Below are 19,512 nucleotides of genomic sequence, written 5' to 3' on the forward strand. Positions count from 1 at the left end.
GATTTCAAGTTGCATTCTAATTTCTTTCTCCTTCCAAAAATTGCAGCCTATCTGATAAAGACTTAAAAGGTGCCCCTCAAAACTTTTAAGTCTTAAGACTTAGAATATCTGCCTGTTCTCTCCCTTTGGAATGGTGGAATAGCAAAAAGTCTTGAAGTCATCATGACATTTTTACAATTGTTTTGGTCTATGGTCTGAGAATTTGTGTGTCCCAGATTAGGTCTGCCAGATCTCCCTCTTACATAGAATCTTAGCAAATAGGGAGTACATATTGTCCAGTTACTCAGTTTCGTTTTTCTGGTTCTTGTCTCTGAAAAAGCATTACAAGAGTATTTTACAAGGCTGAAACCTGCCTAGCCTCTCCATCTTGCATAGCAGCCTAGTAAAACCACTTATATGATGTGCTGCATGTCTGTACAATATTTATGGCTCTTGTTTGTGATATAATAAACTGAAATATATTTTTTTCTTTTTTCTTAAATAAAATAGGTCTCATGTTGTCATCTGAGATTGTGGCCAAATGCAAATGCTTGCTTAAGGGGCAGCGAGTCCCTACATTATTTAGGGCGGTTGTGTTTAGAACTAAGGATGATCGAACTTTTGAAAAGTTCGGTTCGGCCAGAACATCCGAACTTCCCGAAAGTTCGGCCCGGATTTCAGAACCCCATTGAAATCAATGGGACCCGAACTTCGGTAATAAAAAAACACCATTTTGAAGCCCCAAAACCCAATAAATGCCCCTAAAAAGTGCCTAGGGTTCTGGGTCATGCCCCATTAACTATTAATCACACAAAATAAAGTTCTTAAAAATTGTCATTTTTGATAAAAAAGCCAATTATTGAAAAATTAAAAAAAAAAAAGAGAGATTTTTTGATTTTTACTTTGGATTTAGTATCTGGGGGGTCTAAAATGTGTGCATGTGAAGTTTCAGCTCTGTAGCATGTCCAGAACCATGAAAAAAAAGATACATTTTCAGTAGAACAGGGATGTGGTTCGGGAGCCTCCTTTAACTTTAACACCTATATGATTTTTTTTTCTGGTTCTGGACATGCTACAGAGCTGAAACTTCACAGGTACACCTTTTAGACCCCCCCAGACACAAAATCACACAAAAAAAGTTCTTAAAAATTGTCATTTTTGATAAAAAAAAAAGAGATTTTTTGATTTTTAATTTGGATTTCAGATCTGGGGGGTCTAAAAAGTGTACATGTGAAGTTTCAGCTCTGTAGCATGTCCAGAACCAGAAAAAAAAAAGATTGTTTGTATTAGAAAACTTTAAGCACAGGAATATGGCTTCGCTGCTGTAACACCTTGCCGGTTTAATAGAAGGCATTTTTTTGGGTTCTTTTGAGGCAGGCAAAACATCTGAACTTGTGTATAGTGGTACTGTGCACAAGTTCTGATGTTTTGCCTGCCTCCAAAAACCCCCAAAAAATGCCAGCAAAAACACACCTGGGCATTTTTTTTTGGACGCTAGCGTTTTTTTTGGCATTTTTTGGGGTTCTTTTGAGGCAGGCAAAACATCAGAACATGTGCACAGTACCACTATACACAAGTTCAGATGTTTTGCCTGCCTCAAAAGAACCCCAAAAAATGCCAAAAAAACGCTAGCGTCAAAAAAAAAAATGCCCAGGTGTGTTTTTGCTGGCATTTTTTGCGGGGTTTTGGAGGCAGGCAAAACATCAGAACTTGTGCACAGTACCACTATACACAAGTTCAGATGTTTTGCCTGCAACCAGAAAAAAAAAGGATTGTTTGTATTAGAAAACTTTGAGCACAGGAATATGGCTTCGCTGCTGTAACACCTTGCCGGTTTAATAGAAGGCATTTTTTTGGGTTCTTTGCAGTCAGGAAAAACATCTGAACTTGTGTATAGTGGTACTGTACACAAGTTCTGATGTTTTGCCTGCCTCCAAAACCCCCCAAAAAATGCCAGCAAAAACACACCTGGGCATTTTTTTTTGACGCTAGCGTTTTTTTGGCATTTTTTGGGGTTCTTTTGAGGCAGGCAAAACATCTGAACATGTGTATAGGGGGTATATATAGACATATATGTTTGAATATATACCCCTAGACATATATAGGTGTGATAGTAGCAGAAATATATTCCTGTAAATGATTTCATTAGCGCAAGCATTTATTTCTGCTACTATCACACCTATATATGTCTAGGGGTATATATTCAGACATATAGGTCTATATATACCCCCTATACACATGTTCAGATGTTTTGCCTGCCTCCAAAACCCCCCAAAAAATGCCAGCAAAAACACACCTGGGCATTTTTTTTTGATGCTAGCGTTTTTTTGGCATTTTTTTGGGTTCTTTTGAGGCAGGCAAAACATCTGAACATGTGTATAGGGGGCATATATAGACATATATGTTTGAATATATACCCCTAGACATATATAGGTGTGATAGTAGCAGAAATATATTCCTGTATTCCTGTAAATGATTTCATTAGCGCAAGCATTTATTTCTGCTACTATCACACCTATATATGTCTAGGGGTATATATTCAGACATATATGTCTATATATACCCCCTATACACATGTTCAGATGTCATGTCTGACATCAAACATGTCCTCAAAAAAGCACTGGCAGTGGCAGCCCCTGCAGCATAAAAAATGCTTGCTGGTGAGAAGCCATATTCCAGTTACGAAGCTATTCAGAGAAATGATCATTTCTCTATAGCGGTCACCCTGCTATGGAGGGGTTTTGTCACCCTGCCATAGCAGTCACTGCCAGTTAACCCTACACTACACTACGGTCCCCTTACACTTAACACTTTCCCTACAGAAACTCAATTTTTGAAGCTAACTTAAGTGTAAAGGAGCACTCTAACTACACTAGATATCCCTTTCCTCACACTAATAAATGCTAAATGACACTTTTAAAGTAAAATTAACAGAACTGCTTCCATTCTCTTCCATGTCCAGTATAACAATGCTAGGAATATGGCGGGGGCGATCTTATATACTGGGGGGCGTATTCACTAATGATTGGTCTAGGGACCCCCTAGTCACTCCAATCACATTCCTAGCATTCTCCTGCCCCCTCATTTGGCTTTTGCTAATGGTTCTGGCCCAATCACGGGCTTTTAAAGCCCATTTCCTGAAGCATTGCATTTTGGGCGGTTCTGGTTGCCGAATTCCGAACTTTTTGGGCAAAAAGTTCTAAATTCGGCCGAACCTCGAACACCCAATGTTCGGGCCGAACCTATGGTGGACCCGAACCGTTCGATCATCCCTATTTAGAACATCATACTGTAATTGTTTTTTCTTGGAAAATATTGACTCAACTGTCACTCACAAATCCACTCACATTTTAGAATTAAAATACAGGCATATCTCAGTGATACTCCAGGCGGTCACAGCTCCGCCTAGCATGGTTATGTCACTGCTCACTGCCTGTATTTTACTTCCTAAATGTGAGTGGATTTTTTTATTAAAATAAAAACTTTTATGAGTGATCTGCACTATTGTTCTTTCCTCTTGTCTCCTATATATATATATGATACTATGCTGAAAGCTGCAGATTGGGACAAACCAGCCAGTGAAAGCAGTGCCACGCTAACACTGCAAAAGCACACATTGACCTTCTTTAGTTAGTGAGGTCTATCGAAGCAGGACAGAAGACACCCATAGGTGGGATGAAGGGCACTGTGGTGATTAGAGTCAACAGATTAAAGATTGTTCTGGTGTATGGGACTGCACTATTCACGGAGATTTGATATACTTTTTTGGATTTTTGTTCAAAGATGGACTCACTTTATATAAATATATATATTTGTTTTATATATATATTAGTCCTTTATAATATAGATTTGCTATATATTCTTTATTGAACACTGATGTACTTGATTTATTAAAAGATTTACGCACTTGATTTATTGAAGAATAATGGTTATTATATTAATGGTTCTGAGGTCTTTCAATTCACTAGGAGATAGACTGTAGCTGAAAATAGAATGTGATTTTCAGAACTTACTTGTGCTAAGTGCAAGAATGAAGTCTGTCTCTTCAGGGATGACACAAATCTTCTAACAATTGGCAGTTTCTTTTCTGAGAGTGATTCTGGAAGGTTTTCCAATGATGTAGTAACCCATTGCTCCCAGTGTTTAGCAAAGTTTCTTATGTCAGCTAGTAAACTACAGAAAAAATGTAGCCTTTAGATTGATACAGCAATATGTCAATAGAACAAATATGAATCAACGATTAATTAACATTCTTTTAAGAATTTAAAAAAAAACAAGCACAGATGAAGTGGGCATTAAAGTGGACCTGAACTCAAAAAGTGAAGATTTAGTATTTTAAAGGAACTATCCAGAAATGTTAATTTTTTTCTAAGCAATATCTTGAAAAATGTACTTGTTTTTGCTAATTCCTCTTGAAAAATAACAATGCACCTTCTGTCATGTTACTGTGCCTAGGTACTCCTATTCTGTAGTCTAATAACGGTATATCTGCAGTGTGAAATCTAAGGTACTGTTGTCTCTGACTGCTTAGGAGATTTGGAGTGAAATTTGGTAATGCTACTACTGTGTTTCTCACTGTTCTCCCCGAGGGCTTGCTGGAAAGAAAGTTGTATCATAAGACCCATTGTAAGAGGATCCTCCTGCTTCTGCTTCATTCTGTATCATTCATACACTTCTTCTGCTGCTTCTTGAATAGAATATTTCCCACCAGTCATAAGGGGGCAAGCTCTTACATGAAGAAGCAAAACTCTGTTCCTCTACGAAGATGGTCACCTCCACACAGAGACAGCGCAGAATAGGGAATGGTAAGCCAGTAAACAGAAAAAAGATCACTTGCACGGAGCTTACAGGCAAGCTTACAGGCAATACTGGTGACTAGTTCTCTGCTTATCTTTTTTGGACACAGCTTCCACATTTCATGTCCTCTTTAATGCGTTCTTACTAAGAACTGAATTTATTTAGTCTCAACCACCAACGAAATTACAGAATTTACTCTGATTATTGGATGCAGCAAAATGCCTCCAGATCTTAGTAAAAACATATTATTTACAAGGCTAATATTCAGGTCAGCTAGCTGCAGGCAGCCAACAGATAATACTATGGCTATACTTATAAACTCTCGGTTTGCCTTCCCATAGGATGTGAACAGTGATTGTTGGTTCGTTTCTGCAATATTGGGCAATCAGATAAAAATATTTAGCCTTTTTTGTGTGTTAAAAGGAATGTACAGTGTTAAAGTACATGAAGGAGGGATGCCAGTGGAATAGGATTATTGGATAAAAAATAAGGAAAATATTTAAAAAAATATCTCCGCTTTTATAAGTTTATAACAGCTTTGTTACAATTATCTGCAAAAGTTGAGTATTCATCCAAAAGCCGTGAGAGTTCTGCAAGGTGCTGTCATTCTGTAGTATTCTCCTTTTTTTCCTCCTGCAGCTGAAGAGTGAAGGTGAATATTATAGAATGGCTTTAGGATGTCAAATGCCCTATTCCCAATGTACATGTTACTGAAAAATGGCTGTAAGTATAAAAGTGCTGCAGTGACCACCGGCTGGAGACCAAATACATTCAAAGTGAAAAGTATGTCATTAGCACATAAAGGATCTTCAGAATGGGACCAAAGCTTTATTCAGTGATCACATCATAGTTACAGAAACAACGTTTCAGAGCCTCACAGGACCCCTTCATCAGGCATATGACAATGGGTCGCATTGCTTCTGTAACTATGATGTGACTACTGAATAAAGCTTTTGATTTGTTCTGGAGATCCTTGGTGTGTTGGTGACATACTTTTTTGTTGTTGAATATCTACTCAAGGGAGGTCTTTACAGGCCAGTAAACTATCTAAAAAAAAAAGGTAAATACAAATATATTCATATGGGAAGATTGTTGTTAAAATAAAAGGACTGGCAAGGTCTGCTTTAAAATGCATTTTCTTTTTTAAGGTAGATTTACAAAATTCACCAATCCAGACACTAATGCTTCTGTGATAAAGCACTACATCTGTTTCCCAACCAAACCACTCAATTATAAAATACAGTAAAGCATATTTATTTTCTTGTATTATATTTCTTCCCAGTGTAATGTATAACGGTAAATGAAATAATAGTAGACAATAAGCATTTTTTTTAAAACATGCTGTCTAATGTACCTTTCAGGCATTTCTTGCATTGTTGCTGGTATAAGGACATCTGTGAGAACCTAAAATAATCAAAAGCATGTAACTGAAGCGCATAATGTCAAAAAAGGATTGTATAAAAAAGAAAAAAAAAAAAAAAAAAAAAGAAAAGGATCAACCTACCTTGTACAGGATAGAATCACAAACGCAAAATATATCTATGATAACAGGATTTTCAAGCAAAGGTAGCAGGTGATCTGGCATCCCTTGCCAAAAATGCAGTAAAAAGTGCTGAATCTAAAACCAAAAACAATTTATTTTTTATATTTTTGTAATAATTGATGTATATGACACTGTGGTATCCACCCCAACATATGTAAACATTTCACCTCCTCAAAATTTCCATTGATGGCATTGTCAAGTATGCATTGACAGTGTGTTTTGTACATCATGATGAGTGTATCTACCTAAAAAAAAATAAAAAAAATCAATGGTCAATATATAGGTAAAACATATACTTGTACACAACACGGTAATGAAATTGGATTGAATTAAAACCTTAAAAAGTTAGCTAATATGTTATTAAAAAAAAAAAAAAAAAAAAAAAAAGCAATGTTATTGTTTACCATGATCATAGATTGCATTGTCTCATTTATATTGTTTGTATCAGTAAATGGTTGATCAGTTCTATAAATTCTCTACTTTTTTAATAGCCTTTCAGTATAGCTTCACTTTTGAGCATAATCTATTTTGTTTTGGAATATAGCAACCATCACAGAACAAATATAAACTTTCTATACCATGGATGGTATAGCCCAATGAAATGGTCAAAGCATGCTTAATCTGAGCTTTACACTAACTCATAACACATTACTTAACCCATAAAAGAGATGATTAACATATAACCTTAGCCTTTACTCCAACTTTAAAAAATGGCCTTAGATCCTGAGCAAACTTTAATTGTTTTCAGTTTTGAACAGAATAAGGTAGGGTTAGAGATTTCTTTATTGCTGTCTGTGTTAAGTAGATTTCTTAAGAGAGTCCCTGTAATTGTCCTGTTCACCAACCATCGCCACTAGGAAAGAAAGTAAAGTAAAAAAACAATATTTTGAGTTTTTGAGTTGTCACTACACCATGAATAGAAGGTAACATTTTGAATTGGCACACTTCTTTTCTGTAACAACGGTTTAAGAGGGTATTTCCCACACTTTCTTCTATGTCTACAGAACAGGAAGTGAAAGGGAAATCTCTCCAGCGAGAGACCATCCACTACTCCATTCACAATCACAACCCAAAGAATACGTTAACACTAATCCTCACCATAATCCTAACCCTTAATCTAATTTTGAAAATGATCCCTTAAACTGAATTATAAAACCTTATACCTAACCCACTAATTTTTTACCCTTATCCTACCTTTAACATAATCCAAAATTCACATTGAACAACCATGGAGTTAACTTACTAAAACTGGAGAGTTCAAAATCTGGCGCAACTCTGCAAAGAAACCAATAAACTTTCAATTTTTTTATTATGAAAGTTTAATTGAACAAGCTGAAGTTATAATCTGATTGGCTACAATGCACAGCTGCCCCAGGTATTGCACTCTTTAATTTTAGTAAATCAATCTTATAGTTACATCATTAGGTACTGGAAGTATCAGCACCAAAAGATGGCATTATGAGCTGAAATTTACAAGACCTGGTATATCAGCACAGAAATTCCCAAGCAAGGTTCCAATAGCCAAGATCCCTGCCTGTTCAGACATGAGCAGCTGCTTCTTCCCAGTTAAACTATTACCTTTCTATAGCTAGTATTATTTATAATAATTAAAATATCAATCCGTTTGCATTGGGGAGACAGAAAGTGATGAAAATCTCTACAACAGGAATACAGACAAAAAAATAAAAACCTTTTTAGTAAAGAGACGATGTATTAGAACTTCTGACAATTAAAACATTATTGGTATATTGCATAAGCATTAGTTTTAGCGTTGCTCCACCCCTTAATGCATACCTCTTCAGCGATAATTTAGAAAGTGTCCACTTCAGCATACTACATCAATCAAAGTATATAACTTCAATATGCCACGGTAAAATTTCAGTGTATTACACCAAATAAGGTTCATACATTATTTTAGGGATGGGCTGTGTGTTTGAGTCGAATGTTTTGCAGTGCATTGATTGCTGATGATTGGCTAAAGCATGCACCTGACTTGTATGCTTTGGCTAATCACAGCACAATGTATTGTGAAAGCCATGATTGGCCACAGGCAGAGTGCCTTTGGCTAATCGTGGGTCAGGGGCTAAGTCCACACCCCACACTATATAAGGCTGCTGCTTACAGATGTGTATAGTGTGTGACATTAGAGATTAGGCAGGTAGTTAGTGGATAATGGGTTTAGTCAGTTTAGTGCAGTCAGTATAGTGTACAGGCATAATCCACTTATAAAACGTATAGATATGTTGTAGTCCTGGCTCCCCAAGTTTGGTGTCCCTGTCACTTCTGGATCAGGAGGAGCAGTGCCATATCAAGCTGAGCAAGATTTCCTATAAACGCCAATGAGCACTGAAAGCTAAAAATTGGTCTGGGCAGGAAGGGGGTAAAAGTGCCCTGTACTTAATGGCGCGTTTCCACTGAGCTTTCTAGTACGGTTCGGTACGGTACGCTATTTATGCCGTTTCCATTATAATTGGTACCCTAATTCCGAACCGTACCGTACCACTTTTTGGTACCCTTTCGTTGGGGTACCAAGCACATTAGACCCGTACCAACTGGGTGGAGCTACACTCTGCAGAACTTTGATTGGTTGACAAAGAATCGTCTATCACAGCTTTCCTGCTGTGACCAGCTATACCACGCCTATCATGAAAAGGGTACTATTGGCAGTGGAAACGCAATGTGTACCGTACCGAACCGAACCGTACCGTACCGAACCGTACCGTACCACTCAGTGGAAACGAGGCATAAGTGGTTAAGGGGAACCCTATGACAGAATTTAAAAAGAAAATGACATGGGGTCCCCACCAAAATATATAAAAGGGCCTTCGGGTCTGGTATAGATTTTAGGGGAACTCCTCGCCAATATTAAAAAAAAAATGGCATGGGGTCCCCCACAAAAATTCATACCAGACCCTTATCTGAGCATGCAGCCTGGCGAGTGGGTGCCCTCCCCTGAACCATACCAGGCCCCCCCAAAGTACCTTGTCCCCATGTTGATAGGGCCTTTTCCCGAAAACCATGGGCTGTGGTTTGGGGGTCTGCAGATGGGGGGTTTATCGGAATCTGGAATCCCCCTTTAACAAGAGGGCCCCCAAATCCTACTCCCTATGTGAATGGGTATCAGGTACATCGTGCCCCTACCCATTCACCAAAAAAGTGTCAAAAAGTAAGAACCACAGGAAACAAGCCCTTTATTAAAAAATAAAAAAAATAGTTTCCCTCAATGTGAATCCATCATCAATCACAACGCCAGCCGGACCCAAAAAATAAAATGAATAATATGCTTCCGCCTCTTGGGAGGTGTCCCGCCGAATGCCTTCTCTCCGCTTTGACAGCTCTTATATAGGCAAGGGGCAGGGCCACCCGGGTATGTCACCTGGTGGCACCGCCCCCTTCTGACATCACAGTGCCACCAGGTGAAGTAGCTGGGTGGATATCCCCTCCCCTTGACTATATAAGAGCTGTCAAAGTGGAGGGAAGGCATTCGGTGGGACGCCTCCCAAGAGGCGGAAGCATATTTTTTTTTAGTCCGGCGGGCGTCGTGATTGACGATGGATTTACATTAAGGGACACTATTTTTTAATTTTTTTAAAACAAGACTTGTTAAAAGCTGCCTGCCCCAAAAAACCCACCCCCCCCCATGTTGCCTGGTATGGTTCAGTCCGCTCCCCCCTCCCTTTCCAGACCTTACAACCTGCATGCTCGGATAAGGGTCTGGTATGGATTTTGGGGGGGACCCTATGCCATTTTTTTTCAAAATTTTGGCATGGTATGGACTGGGAGCAGGGCACCCTACGCCATTTTTTTCCTGTATTGCCGGGAGCCAGCAATACATTACAGCCACGGGCAAGTTTTAAATGACATTTTTTGCTTTAGAAATGTCAGTATTGCTACAGCAGGCTCCATACATCGTACAGATGCACCACTTTACAGGCACATTAAGGGGACCCCCGAGGCATGATATTTAAAGGAATATTTCATTGTATTGTTTCACTTTAAGCATCATTAAAATCCCTGCTCCTGTAAAAACGATTGTTTTAAAACATGTTTTGCTTTGATACATGTCCCCCAGAGCAGTACCCAGGTCTCCATACATTTTTTATGGCAATAACTTGCATATAAGCCTTTAAAATTAGGACTTTTGATTTTTCATCTTTGCGTCCCATAGACTTTAATTGAGTTTGCATGTTCGCTAGAACTTTTTTCCTGTTCGAGATGTTCTAGTGCAGGGGTCTTCAAACTATGGCCCTCCAGTTGTTCAGGAACTACAATTCCCATCATGCCTAGTCATGTCTGTGAATATCAGAGTTTTACAATACCGCATGGGACGTGAAGTTCCTCAACAGCTGGAGGGCCGTAGTTTGAGGATCCCTGTTCTAGTGCGAACCGAACAGGGGGGTGGTCGACCCATCCCTAATTAATTTGTGATATCTTCTTCACTAACTGAGCTCTCAGACACAGGTGTAATAAATACTGAGTTCAGATAAGTATTACATACAGTTTTACACTTAGGCCTTAAGAGGCAACAACATACAGTTTTATACAGATCTGAATGCACCAGTATTGTATTGCTATGAACCCATTCACACAGCTGCATTTTTGTCAGTATTCCTCTGTAGTATTTAGCTGTGCAAAGAAAAACAAGAAATCTGTGTCCACAGTCCAATGTTGACTGTATTTTATGTGATACATATATAAAGGTTTGCGTGAACACTTACTTGTCCATGGCCATTTGCACTGCTGCCACCACCTAGGGAAGTCAGGGCCAGAAGGAAGATGTAAACACAAAGATTGTGACTGTACAGACACAGAATGACTTTGGCCTTAAAGTGTGACTAAACCCAGGACCCTGCATTCACTATATCTGATCTCTCACAGTACACAGAACATGGAAATGCAATTATTTTATTAAATATAAACTTCTAAATACCTTTTCTCATCAGTAGGATATAGCAGTCTTGTGTTTTTTCATCAGTGTCCAGCCAAACGCTGGCCAAAGCTTGTAAGAGGAGTTTTCTGACAGTCCTATGAGACTGCAAAATCTCTGACCCTCTGCCTGGACAGTGCTGATTGGCCCTGTCCTGATCACATGCATTCTCTCAAGACAAAAAAAAAAAAAAAAAAGCTCTCTAGCAACACACACCAAACTGAGCATGTGCAGCCTGACTCCATAGACTCTGTGTTATCAGGAAATTAGCATGGGACTGTGGAATAAGGGGAGGATCAGAGAAGGCAGGATTAAACCGCCTTTTTTACACAAAATGTGGAGGATTAACCCCTTAGGTTCCACAGTGAGTATAACAATCATGCTTTACTGCATATACAGACTAATTTTACTGTTGTGGGTTTAGTAACACTTTAGGTCAAAGTGACTGAAGGCTAAGGTCATTCTGCTCCTGTGCTACCTTAGAGGTGAAAGTCAATGCCTTGCAGCAAATTCTTTGGAACTACAGCTCTCAGCATTTGATTTTGTTATGGTGAGCTTGAATGGTTATACCTCATTTAAAAGAAATTCCCAGTGTTAACTAATCAAAATACTTACAAAATCTTAATTAATTTCACATCTTTGTTACAATAAAATAGCCAAAACATAAAATTTGTGTAATCAATTATATGTATAATACACCTGCACCCTTTCCCAAAACAAGCCTGGGTCAAAGATAATGAGACACAAGCATTAAAGGATAAGTTCACTTTAAATAAATAAATAAATAAATGCACATTTTTTGCAGGTAAAAAATGTGCAGGTATTTTTTTTTTGTAGGAGCCTGGAAAGCATTGCACCATGCAGCACTCCTACAGACCGCCAGTGTAAGCTGTCTTCACATACATTGTATGGACAGGCAGTTTCACAAAGACAGATTGAATCTATGAGCTAGTAGAGCGCTTAACAGCACCCTGGCGGTTCATTGAGAACTACAAGCTGACAGTCGCAAAGGATGGCGGTGCTTATAGTTCATTCATTCACAAATTAACTCTGTGAATTAATAACATGCTTTTTTCAAATAGTGACAGCAGGCACAGGGAAAAGATCCCTGACCTGCTGTCGTGTGGTGTGTGGGGGTCGTGGAGTGGCTACAGGATCGGAAACATGTTACATGTTCCACCCTAAAAACGGGTCAAACGTGTAACATGTTCCCGAAGGTGAACTTATCCTTTAATCAATGTAAATTAAGGTGTGAGCCAGACAAAGGTATAAAATCAAACCTCATCGTGTCACCATCCCATTCAAGTACATAACAAACCACAACATACCCCCAGTAAGAGGGAGGGCCACATTCTAAAAGGGAGGAGGGGACCTCAACAACCACAGGGGAAGGGACTTTAATTGTGCCACCAAATGAGGAAGAATAGAACCATCAATAGTATAAAAACATAATTTTATTGTATCACAATAAAAAGATGAAGTGCCATCAAAAGTAAAATCATATTGTATAAAACCAATACAGTGTTAGACAGTTAGTCTTGGGTATTATAAGTGTATGGAATCAACACGTTTCGCTGTTAATAGCTTCTTCAGGATCCACGCTTAACGATGGACACTGCATAGATTAGACTGTTACTAAATTTCAGAGAGACCTGGGCATTGTTACTCTAGACCCCATCCTATTTTATCCATATCAAGTAAAGGTAGTATACATTTCACGAAAATATGAATCTTTGCTTGCCTGGATCAACATGACATGTTCTTGTAAACGGGAGGGGGGAGGGGGGATTATCCAAGCATTGGATGCAAAAGAATAAGAGGGGTGTATATCTCCACAATATAAGGTGACTCCACACCTTCTACACTGTTCTTAATGCATCCACCAAACACCACCGTTTGTCTCACCAAACAAGAGAGACAAATGGTAGATAGATCATTCCACAAGGAGACTTACATGGTAGATAGGGTTTCAACCTCTGTAAGTTTTGAATAGTTCAGTATTGGTATATTCAAGAATATTCCAACAGTATGCTACTGAACACGAGATATAGCTTACTGCAAGCTAAATTGCACAATATAAGTGTTCAATTAATTTAGCTCTATTTTGTTAACAAAAAAATGTAACCCTTGATGCAGAAGCATGAAGTGATAAAAATACATGTTTTAAAGTATTTTTGAACACAAAAAAATGTGTCATATTGCCACTATCACTTGTTCTTCTCAGAGGCATTCTGACCTATTTCCCAAGCTTACTTGTAATTTTGCGGTGGCTACATTCACTAGCAGGGTCCCTATGGAACTCTATTGTAGCCACCATAATGTGCTCATTCCCCCTCTCCTCTAAACTACAATAGAAAGTCAGGTCACTCTCTATGCAGACAAGCACAGAGGGCACACTTAGTGTGATCATGAAAATAAATAAATCTTATTAAAAGAGAAAAATTATTGTTTTCATAACTACAGTGATCAGCAGAAACTCTCTCATGCATCATTGGGTATGCACATTAGCAATACGCATGCAATGTATCATGGTATATGCAGTCCCACCATCAACCATGGGGAAAAGAGAGGGTGCACACTCCCCAACCAAAAGTAAAGGGGAAATGCTGAACCACAAGATAGAGGGTGGAAATTTCTTTAAAGAAAGATCAAAATTTACTAAATGAATTGTTGAAAAGAAATTAAATTTTTTACTAAATTAATGACATTTTAGTTGAGAAGTTTTTTTCCACAAAGGATTTAATACTAATTTAAAGTGATTGTAATTGATAATCTTGTAAAACAACCTATTCAGTTTTAAATAGAAATGAAAGGCAAAACATCTGCGTATAGATATATAAAATAAATATAATAAATTATAAAAAAAAAACATTATAAATACCTTTCTTCCCCTCCGATCACATTCCCTCTTTTCTCAGCTACATAAGAGCTGGGGGAGGAGGAACAGCAACACACTGATCTTCCCAGCGAAAGGTTGTATGGGTTTAGGGAGGGTGGGGGGGGGGGATAGCTAGAGAACTGACCACGTTGTGTTCTTCTGCTTATTGTGGTCAGCATTTAATAGGGAAGTAGAGGGACTGGCAGAAACACAAGGGATTTTCAAAGAAAAGGAAACAATACAAAGAGAATAGGATCATTTTCATACAGGTACATGGAACAGCAGCTCATCCTGAATTGATCTGAATTTAGCAAGGTGAACTTTGATTTGCTTTACCACATTAAAAAATAAAACTTCCTCTGAAATAAGACTATTAGCATTTATGGGGTGAAATGCGTAAAAAGAAAACTGATCAGCTGTCTCCATTAACTGTCACAGAAAAAAAGTTCTGGTATGTTCTTTCCCTTCCAGACAAGCAGAAGGTATCTAAATTTTAAAATCCCCAGGAAATTATTTTTTTCATTGAAGTGCGGTATGTAGCTATTCTTACCTTTTCTTTAGATAAACATCCTTGTAAAACAAGATGCTGTGCACTAGGAAATTCTGGTAGCAGAGTTCCAGTCTTTGAGCTAAGGGAATACTTTCTGGTAAAGCCACCCTGTGTATAAAAATAAATAAATTGATGAGTTTTAAAATATATATATATATATATATATATATAAATATATTCATACTATTTATATGTTTTACAGGATACTAAAATTGAAAACAAATTCAGCAGAAAATTACAAAATGAACCCTTTTTACCATTTGTTTCATATTATTGTTACTAATTTAGTATATTTTGTAAAACAGAAATATCACTGGAGACACAGCTGAAGCCCAGGTAGAACAATGCCGTATACAAAAGCAGCTTGGGCAACTCCAGATATAGCAAACATATGTAAAAGAATTTAAAATGAGTTATATAGCAGATTCATTATGCTCCATGTACACTGGCAGCTCCTAAACTTGAGTTTAGGAGCTTTTGGTGTTTTTTTGCCAAATTTCCTAAACTCAACTCCATAAAAGCCTTTGTGTATATGTAGACATAGGCTTTTAGTAGAGTTTAGGAGCTGCAGCATTTAGGTGGGGTTAAAACCCCTCTCCTGAATGCGGAAGAGTTGCATTCAGGATAGGAACCTTTTGACTGCCACAGGAAAATACCTCATAATCGGGGCAAAAACGCATATTATGTTTTTGAAACGTTTTTGCTGCCAAGGTATAAGGTCCTGAGGATGCGACTTAATGTGAAAACCCATCCACCTCTTGGATGATAAGCAGAGATGGTTTAAAAGTCATATCAGACTATGTATATAATGAGAGCAATTTTTCTTGTTTTTATGTCGTTTTTAAGATTTTGTAATTAATATTAATGTTTTATACTAATGACATAAGGCCATTCCTATTTTGGTACCAGTAAAGTCCTAAATCACATTTTCTTTTTTTTTGTGTAGGGTCTTATAAGGATGAGGTACCATTTTGTAGCCTTTTTTTCTCTTGCTGTTGAGTTTTATGGCTTTTTATAGGGGTCGTGTCCATGTAGCCTTAGTGAGTTTATGCTGTGGGGTGCTTGGAACAGTAAACAAGCAAAATTTAGGGTATTTGCCTACATTTCTAGATCCCTAAACTAGAGCCAACACAGTAGATTAATCCAAACACTTTCCCTTCCCCTTACCCAAGCACTCAAACGTAGCCTAACCTTTGAAATAAAAAAGTATATCTAAACCCAAGATTATTAGGTATTGTATTACACCTTACCCGTCCTTTGATGTAGTAGCCCCATTTGTTTTTCTTTATTTCTGGAAAGTACATTTTCTGCAAGTGCATATTCCTATTGATTGATAGAAATCCAGTATCCTTCTAAATCCCTGAGTAATGAACTGAACTAAATGATGTTATCAGTTTCCCCTGCTAACTTCGATTAACTTCAAAATCCCTCCTCCCTATGTAATGGAGCTGAAAAGAGGGGGACAGTGAGGTGTCTGTCATTCAAGTCAGGAAAGAAGCTTCTCCATAGATACAGTGCTGTGAGTGATAGTTGCCTCAACAGAATGGAAGGACCGAACAACCCCCTGTTCAGTTTGCACCAAAACATCTGGAACAGGGAAAAAGTTCTAGCAAACATGTGAACTCTAATAAAGTCTATTGGACACGAACATGAAAAATCAAAAGTCCTAATTTTAAAGGTTTAAATGCAAGTTATTGCCATAATAAAAAGTTTATGGGGACCTGGGTACTGCCATGGGGGACATGTATCGATACAATTTTTTTTTTTTTATAACTATAGTTTTTAAAGGATCAGTGATTTTAATGATGCCTATAGTGAAACAATAAAAATGAAAAATTACTTTAATCATTTCCTGCCTGCCCGCCGTCAAATGACAGTGGAGCGGTGCATCTATTGTTCTGGGGTGCCGTCATATGATGGCGCACCAGAACTGCCTCTCTCGTGCGCCCCACTCTCGGTAAAGAGTCAATGACATCACTCTTTACCCATGTGATCGGCTGTGTCCAATCACAGCCGGTCAGATGTAAATGAGGAAGTGCCGTTATTCGGCTCTCCTCGCCTTACACTGTCAGAGTATGAGGCGAGGAGAGCCGATCAGCGGCTCCTCCTCATAGGGGAGACAAAGACATGTAATCAGGCCACTGATCATCAGTGCCCTGATTAAACAAATGTGAAATCAAGTGCCAATCAGTGCCCACCATCAGGGCCCAAAATCAATGCCCATAGTGCTGCCAGTTAGTGCCCAATAGTGCCTGCTCATCTAGGTACTGACTGGCAGCACTATGGGCACTGGTTGTGGGCACTGATGGGGCTGCCCATCAGTGTTGCCTGTCAGTGCTCATCAGTGCTGCCCGTCAGTGCTCATCAGTGCCACCTCTCAGTGCCCATCAGTGCCGACCGTCAGTGCCCATCAGTGCCACCTTTCAGTGCCCATCAGTGCCGCCTGTCAGTGCTCATCAGTGCCACCTGTCAGTGCCACCTATCAGTGCCCATCAGTGCGGCATATTAGTACCTCCTAATCAGTGCCACCTCATCAGTGCCCATAAGTGCCAGCTCATCAGTGCCCATAAGTGCCACTTCATCAGTGCCCATAAGTGCCACCTCATCAGTGCCCATCAGTGCCACCTCATCAGCGCACATCAGTGAAGGAGAAAACATTTTTATTTTCAAAATTTGCTCACAGAAAATAAGAAAAACTTTTTTTTCTCAAAATTTTCTGTCTTTTTTTTTGTAAGAAATAAAAAACCCAGCGGTGATTAAATACCACTGAAAGAAAGCTCAATTTGTGTGAAAAAAATTATAAAAATGTCATATGGGTACAGTATAGCATGATCGCGCAATTGTAATTCAATGTGTGAGAGCTCTGAAAGCTGAAAATTGACCTGGGCAGGAAGGGGGTGAAAGGGCCCTGTAGGCAAGTGGTTAAATATCATGCCTGGGGGGTCCCCTCCGTCTGCCTGTAAAGTGGCGCATCTGAACGATGTATGGAGCCTACTGCAGCAATACTGACATTTCTAAAGCAAAAAATTGAATTCAAACTTGCTCGCGGCTGTAATGTATTGCCGGCTCCCGGCAATACAGATAAAAAAATAATGAAAAAAAAAACGGCGTAGGGTCCCACCCTCTAGTCTATACCAGGCCCTTCAGGTTTGGTGTGGATTTTAAGGGGAACTCCACACCAAAATTAAAAAAAAACTGCATAGGGGCCCCCTAAAATCCATACCAGACCCTTATCCGAGCATGCAGCCTAGAAGGTCAGAAAAGGGGAGCGACCGAGTGCCCCCCACTTCTGAACCATACCAGGCCACATGCCCCTAACATGGGGGGTGGGTGCTTTGGGGAAGGGGGGCACTGCCTCCCCCACCCCAAAGCACCTTGTCCCCATGTTGATTGGGACAAGGGCCTTCGTCACATGATGTCACATGATGACATCAGAAGGGGCGGTGCCACCAGGTGACATAGCTGGGTGGCCCCGCCTCTTGCCTTTATAAAAACTGTCAAATCGCAGATCGGGCAGGTGGCGGGGCGCCTCCCAAGAGGCAAAAGCATTTTTTTTTCTATTTTTCAGGTCTGGCGGGCATCGTTAATGACAATGGATTTACATAGAGGGACACTATTTTTTATTTTTTAACAAAAGGAATTGTCAAAAACTGTTTCCTGTGGTTCTTACTTTTTTCTCACATGGGGGGGGGGGGGGCTTTATTAAGGGGGCATCCAGATTCCGATAAGCCCCCCCACCCGCAGACCCCGACAACCACAGCCCAGTGTTGTCGGGAAGAAGCCCTTGTCCACATCTACATGAGGACAAGGTGCTTTGGAGGGCACCCCAAACCCCCCCCCTCCATGTTGAGAGCAAGTGGCCTGGTATGGTTCTCTCATTCTCCCCACTTTTTGGCCTGCCAGGCTGCATGCTCGGATAAGGTATGGATTTTGAGGGGGGACCCCAAACCATTTTTTTTTAAATGTTGGCGTGGAGTTCCCCTTCAAATCTATACCAGAAGATCTTGGAGGGGGGGTCCCCACATTTTATTTCTTCCTAATTATGTCATGGGGTTCCCCTTAAAAGCCATACTAGACCCAAAGGGTCCTCCTAACCCCAATTATTTTTAATTCACATTTTTTTTTTTACAATTTATTTTTTTAAATACATCTCTTAGCAGGGAAGCCTTAACAACCTATTGACTGTGTGTTCGGCGGGCGAACATCCCACTAAGTGCAGAGAAAGTTCAGGTGTTAGGCGAATATCTGAATGGGCAATGTTCAGGCCAAACTGTCCACCCATCCCTAGTGATGCCTGAACACTGTAACCCCTCACAGATACTCTTGCTGGGTGCAGGATAAGGCTCTGCTGTTAAAAATGTAAAAAAAAAAAATTGAAATTACATGCACCTGTCAAACAGGTGCAGAAAAATTGGGCCTTGTGTATTGGTGAAGGCTGAACACCAGGGCCGGACTGGGAATAAAAACCAGCCCTGGAAATAATTTCATACCAGCCCCACAGCATTATTATACCAGCCCAACAGCATGACGTCATTATTTTCTTGATCATACAAGGGAAAACCATGCATTTTAAAGAACATGTGAAGAATGTATTATATATAGATAAGACAGATATGAAATCACATAGGGCTTTATATATATATATATATATATATATATATATATATATAAGCAAATTCCAGTTAAAAGTGGAGAAATTATCAAGAACAGTCCACTTATTGTGATGGTGATATATTACCAGAATAAAAAAGAATCAAAGTTTGCCTTTACATCAGGGTCCGCAGAGTTCCCCCTTGCACTGTAAGGGGAAATCCTGCAGACTTTGATGTAAAGTGGAA

The 19,512-nt window shown here is 39.2% G+C and overlaps 1 protein-coding gene across 1 annotated transcript in view; it reads right to left on the reverse strand.

Annotated features, from left to right (window-relative positions):
- Positions 1-19,512, reverse strand: part of RFX6 (regulatory factor X6) — a gene marked incomplete at its 3' end in the record, with an annotated part of 134,183 nt that overhangs the window by 49,156 nt on the left and 65,515 nt on the right. The window contains exons 7-11 of the mRNA XM_082252515.1: positions 14,675-14,782; positions 6,487-6,564; positions 6,281-6,394; positions 6,131-6,180; positions 3,993-4,152 (exon numbers count right to left, since the gene is read on the reverse strand). Coding sequence (XP_082108641.1) covers positions 3,993-4,152; positions 6,131-6,180; positions 6,281-6,394; positions 6,487-6,564; positions 14,675-14,782 — 510 coding nt within the window. The remainder of the gene's footprint in view (positions 1-3,992; positions 4,153-6,130; positions 6,181-6,280; positions 6,395-6,486; positions 6,565-14,674; positions 14,783-19,512) is intronic.

The sequence above is a fragment of the Pelophylax lessonae genome (assembly GCF_965119305.1).
Source record: "Pelophylax lessonae genome assembly, chromosome: 3".
Lineage (NCBI taxonomy): Eukaryota > Metazoa > Chordata > Amphibia > Anura > Ranidae > Pelophylax > Pelophylax lessonae.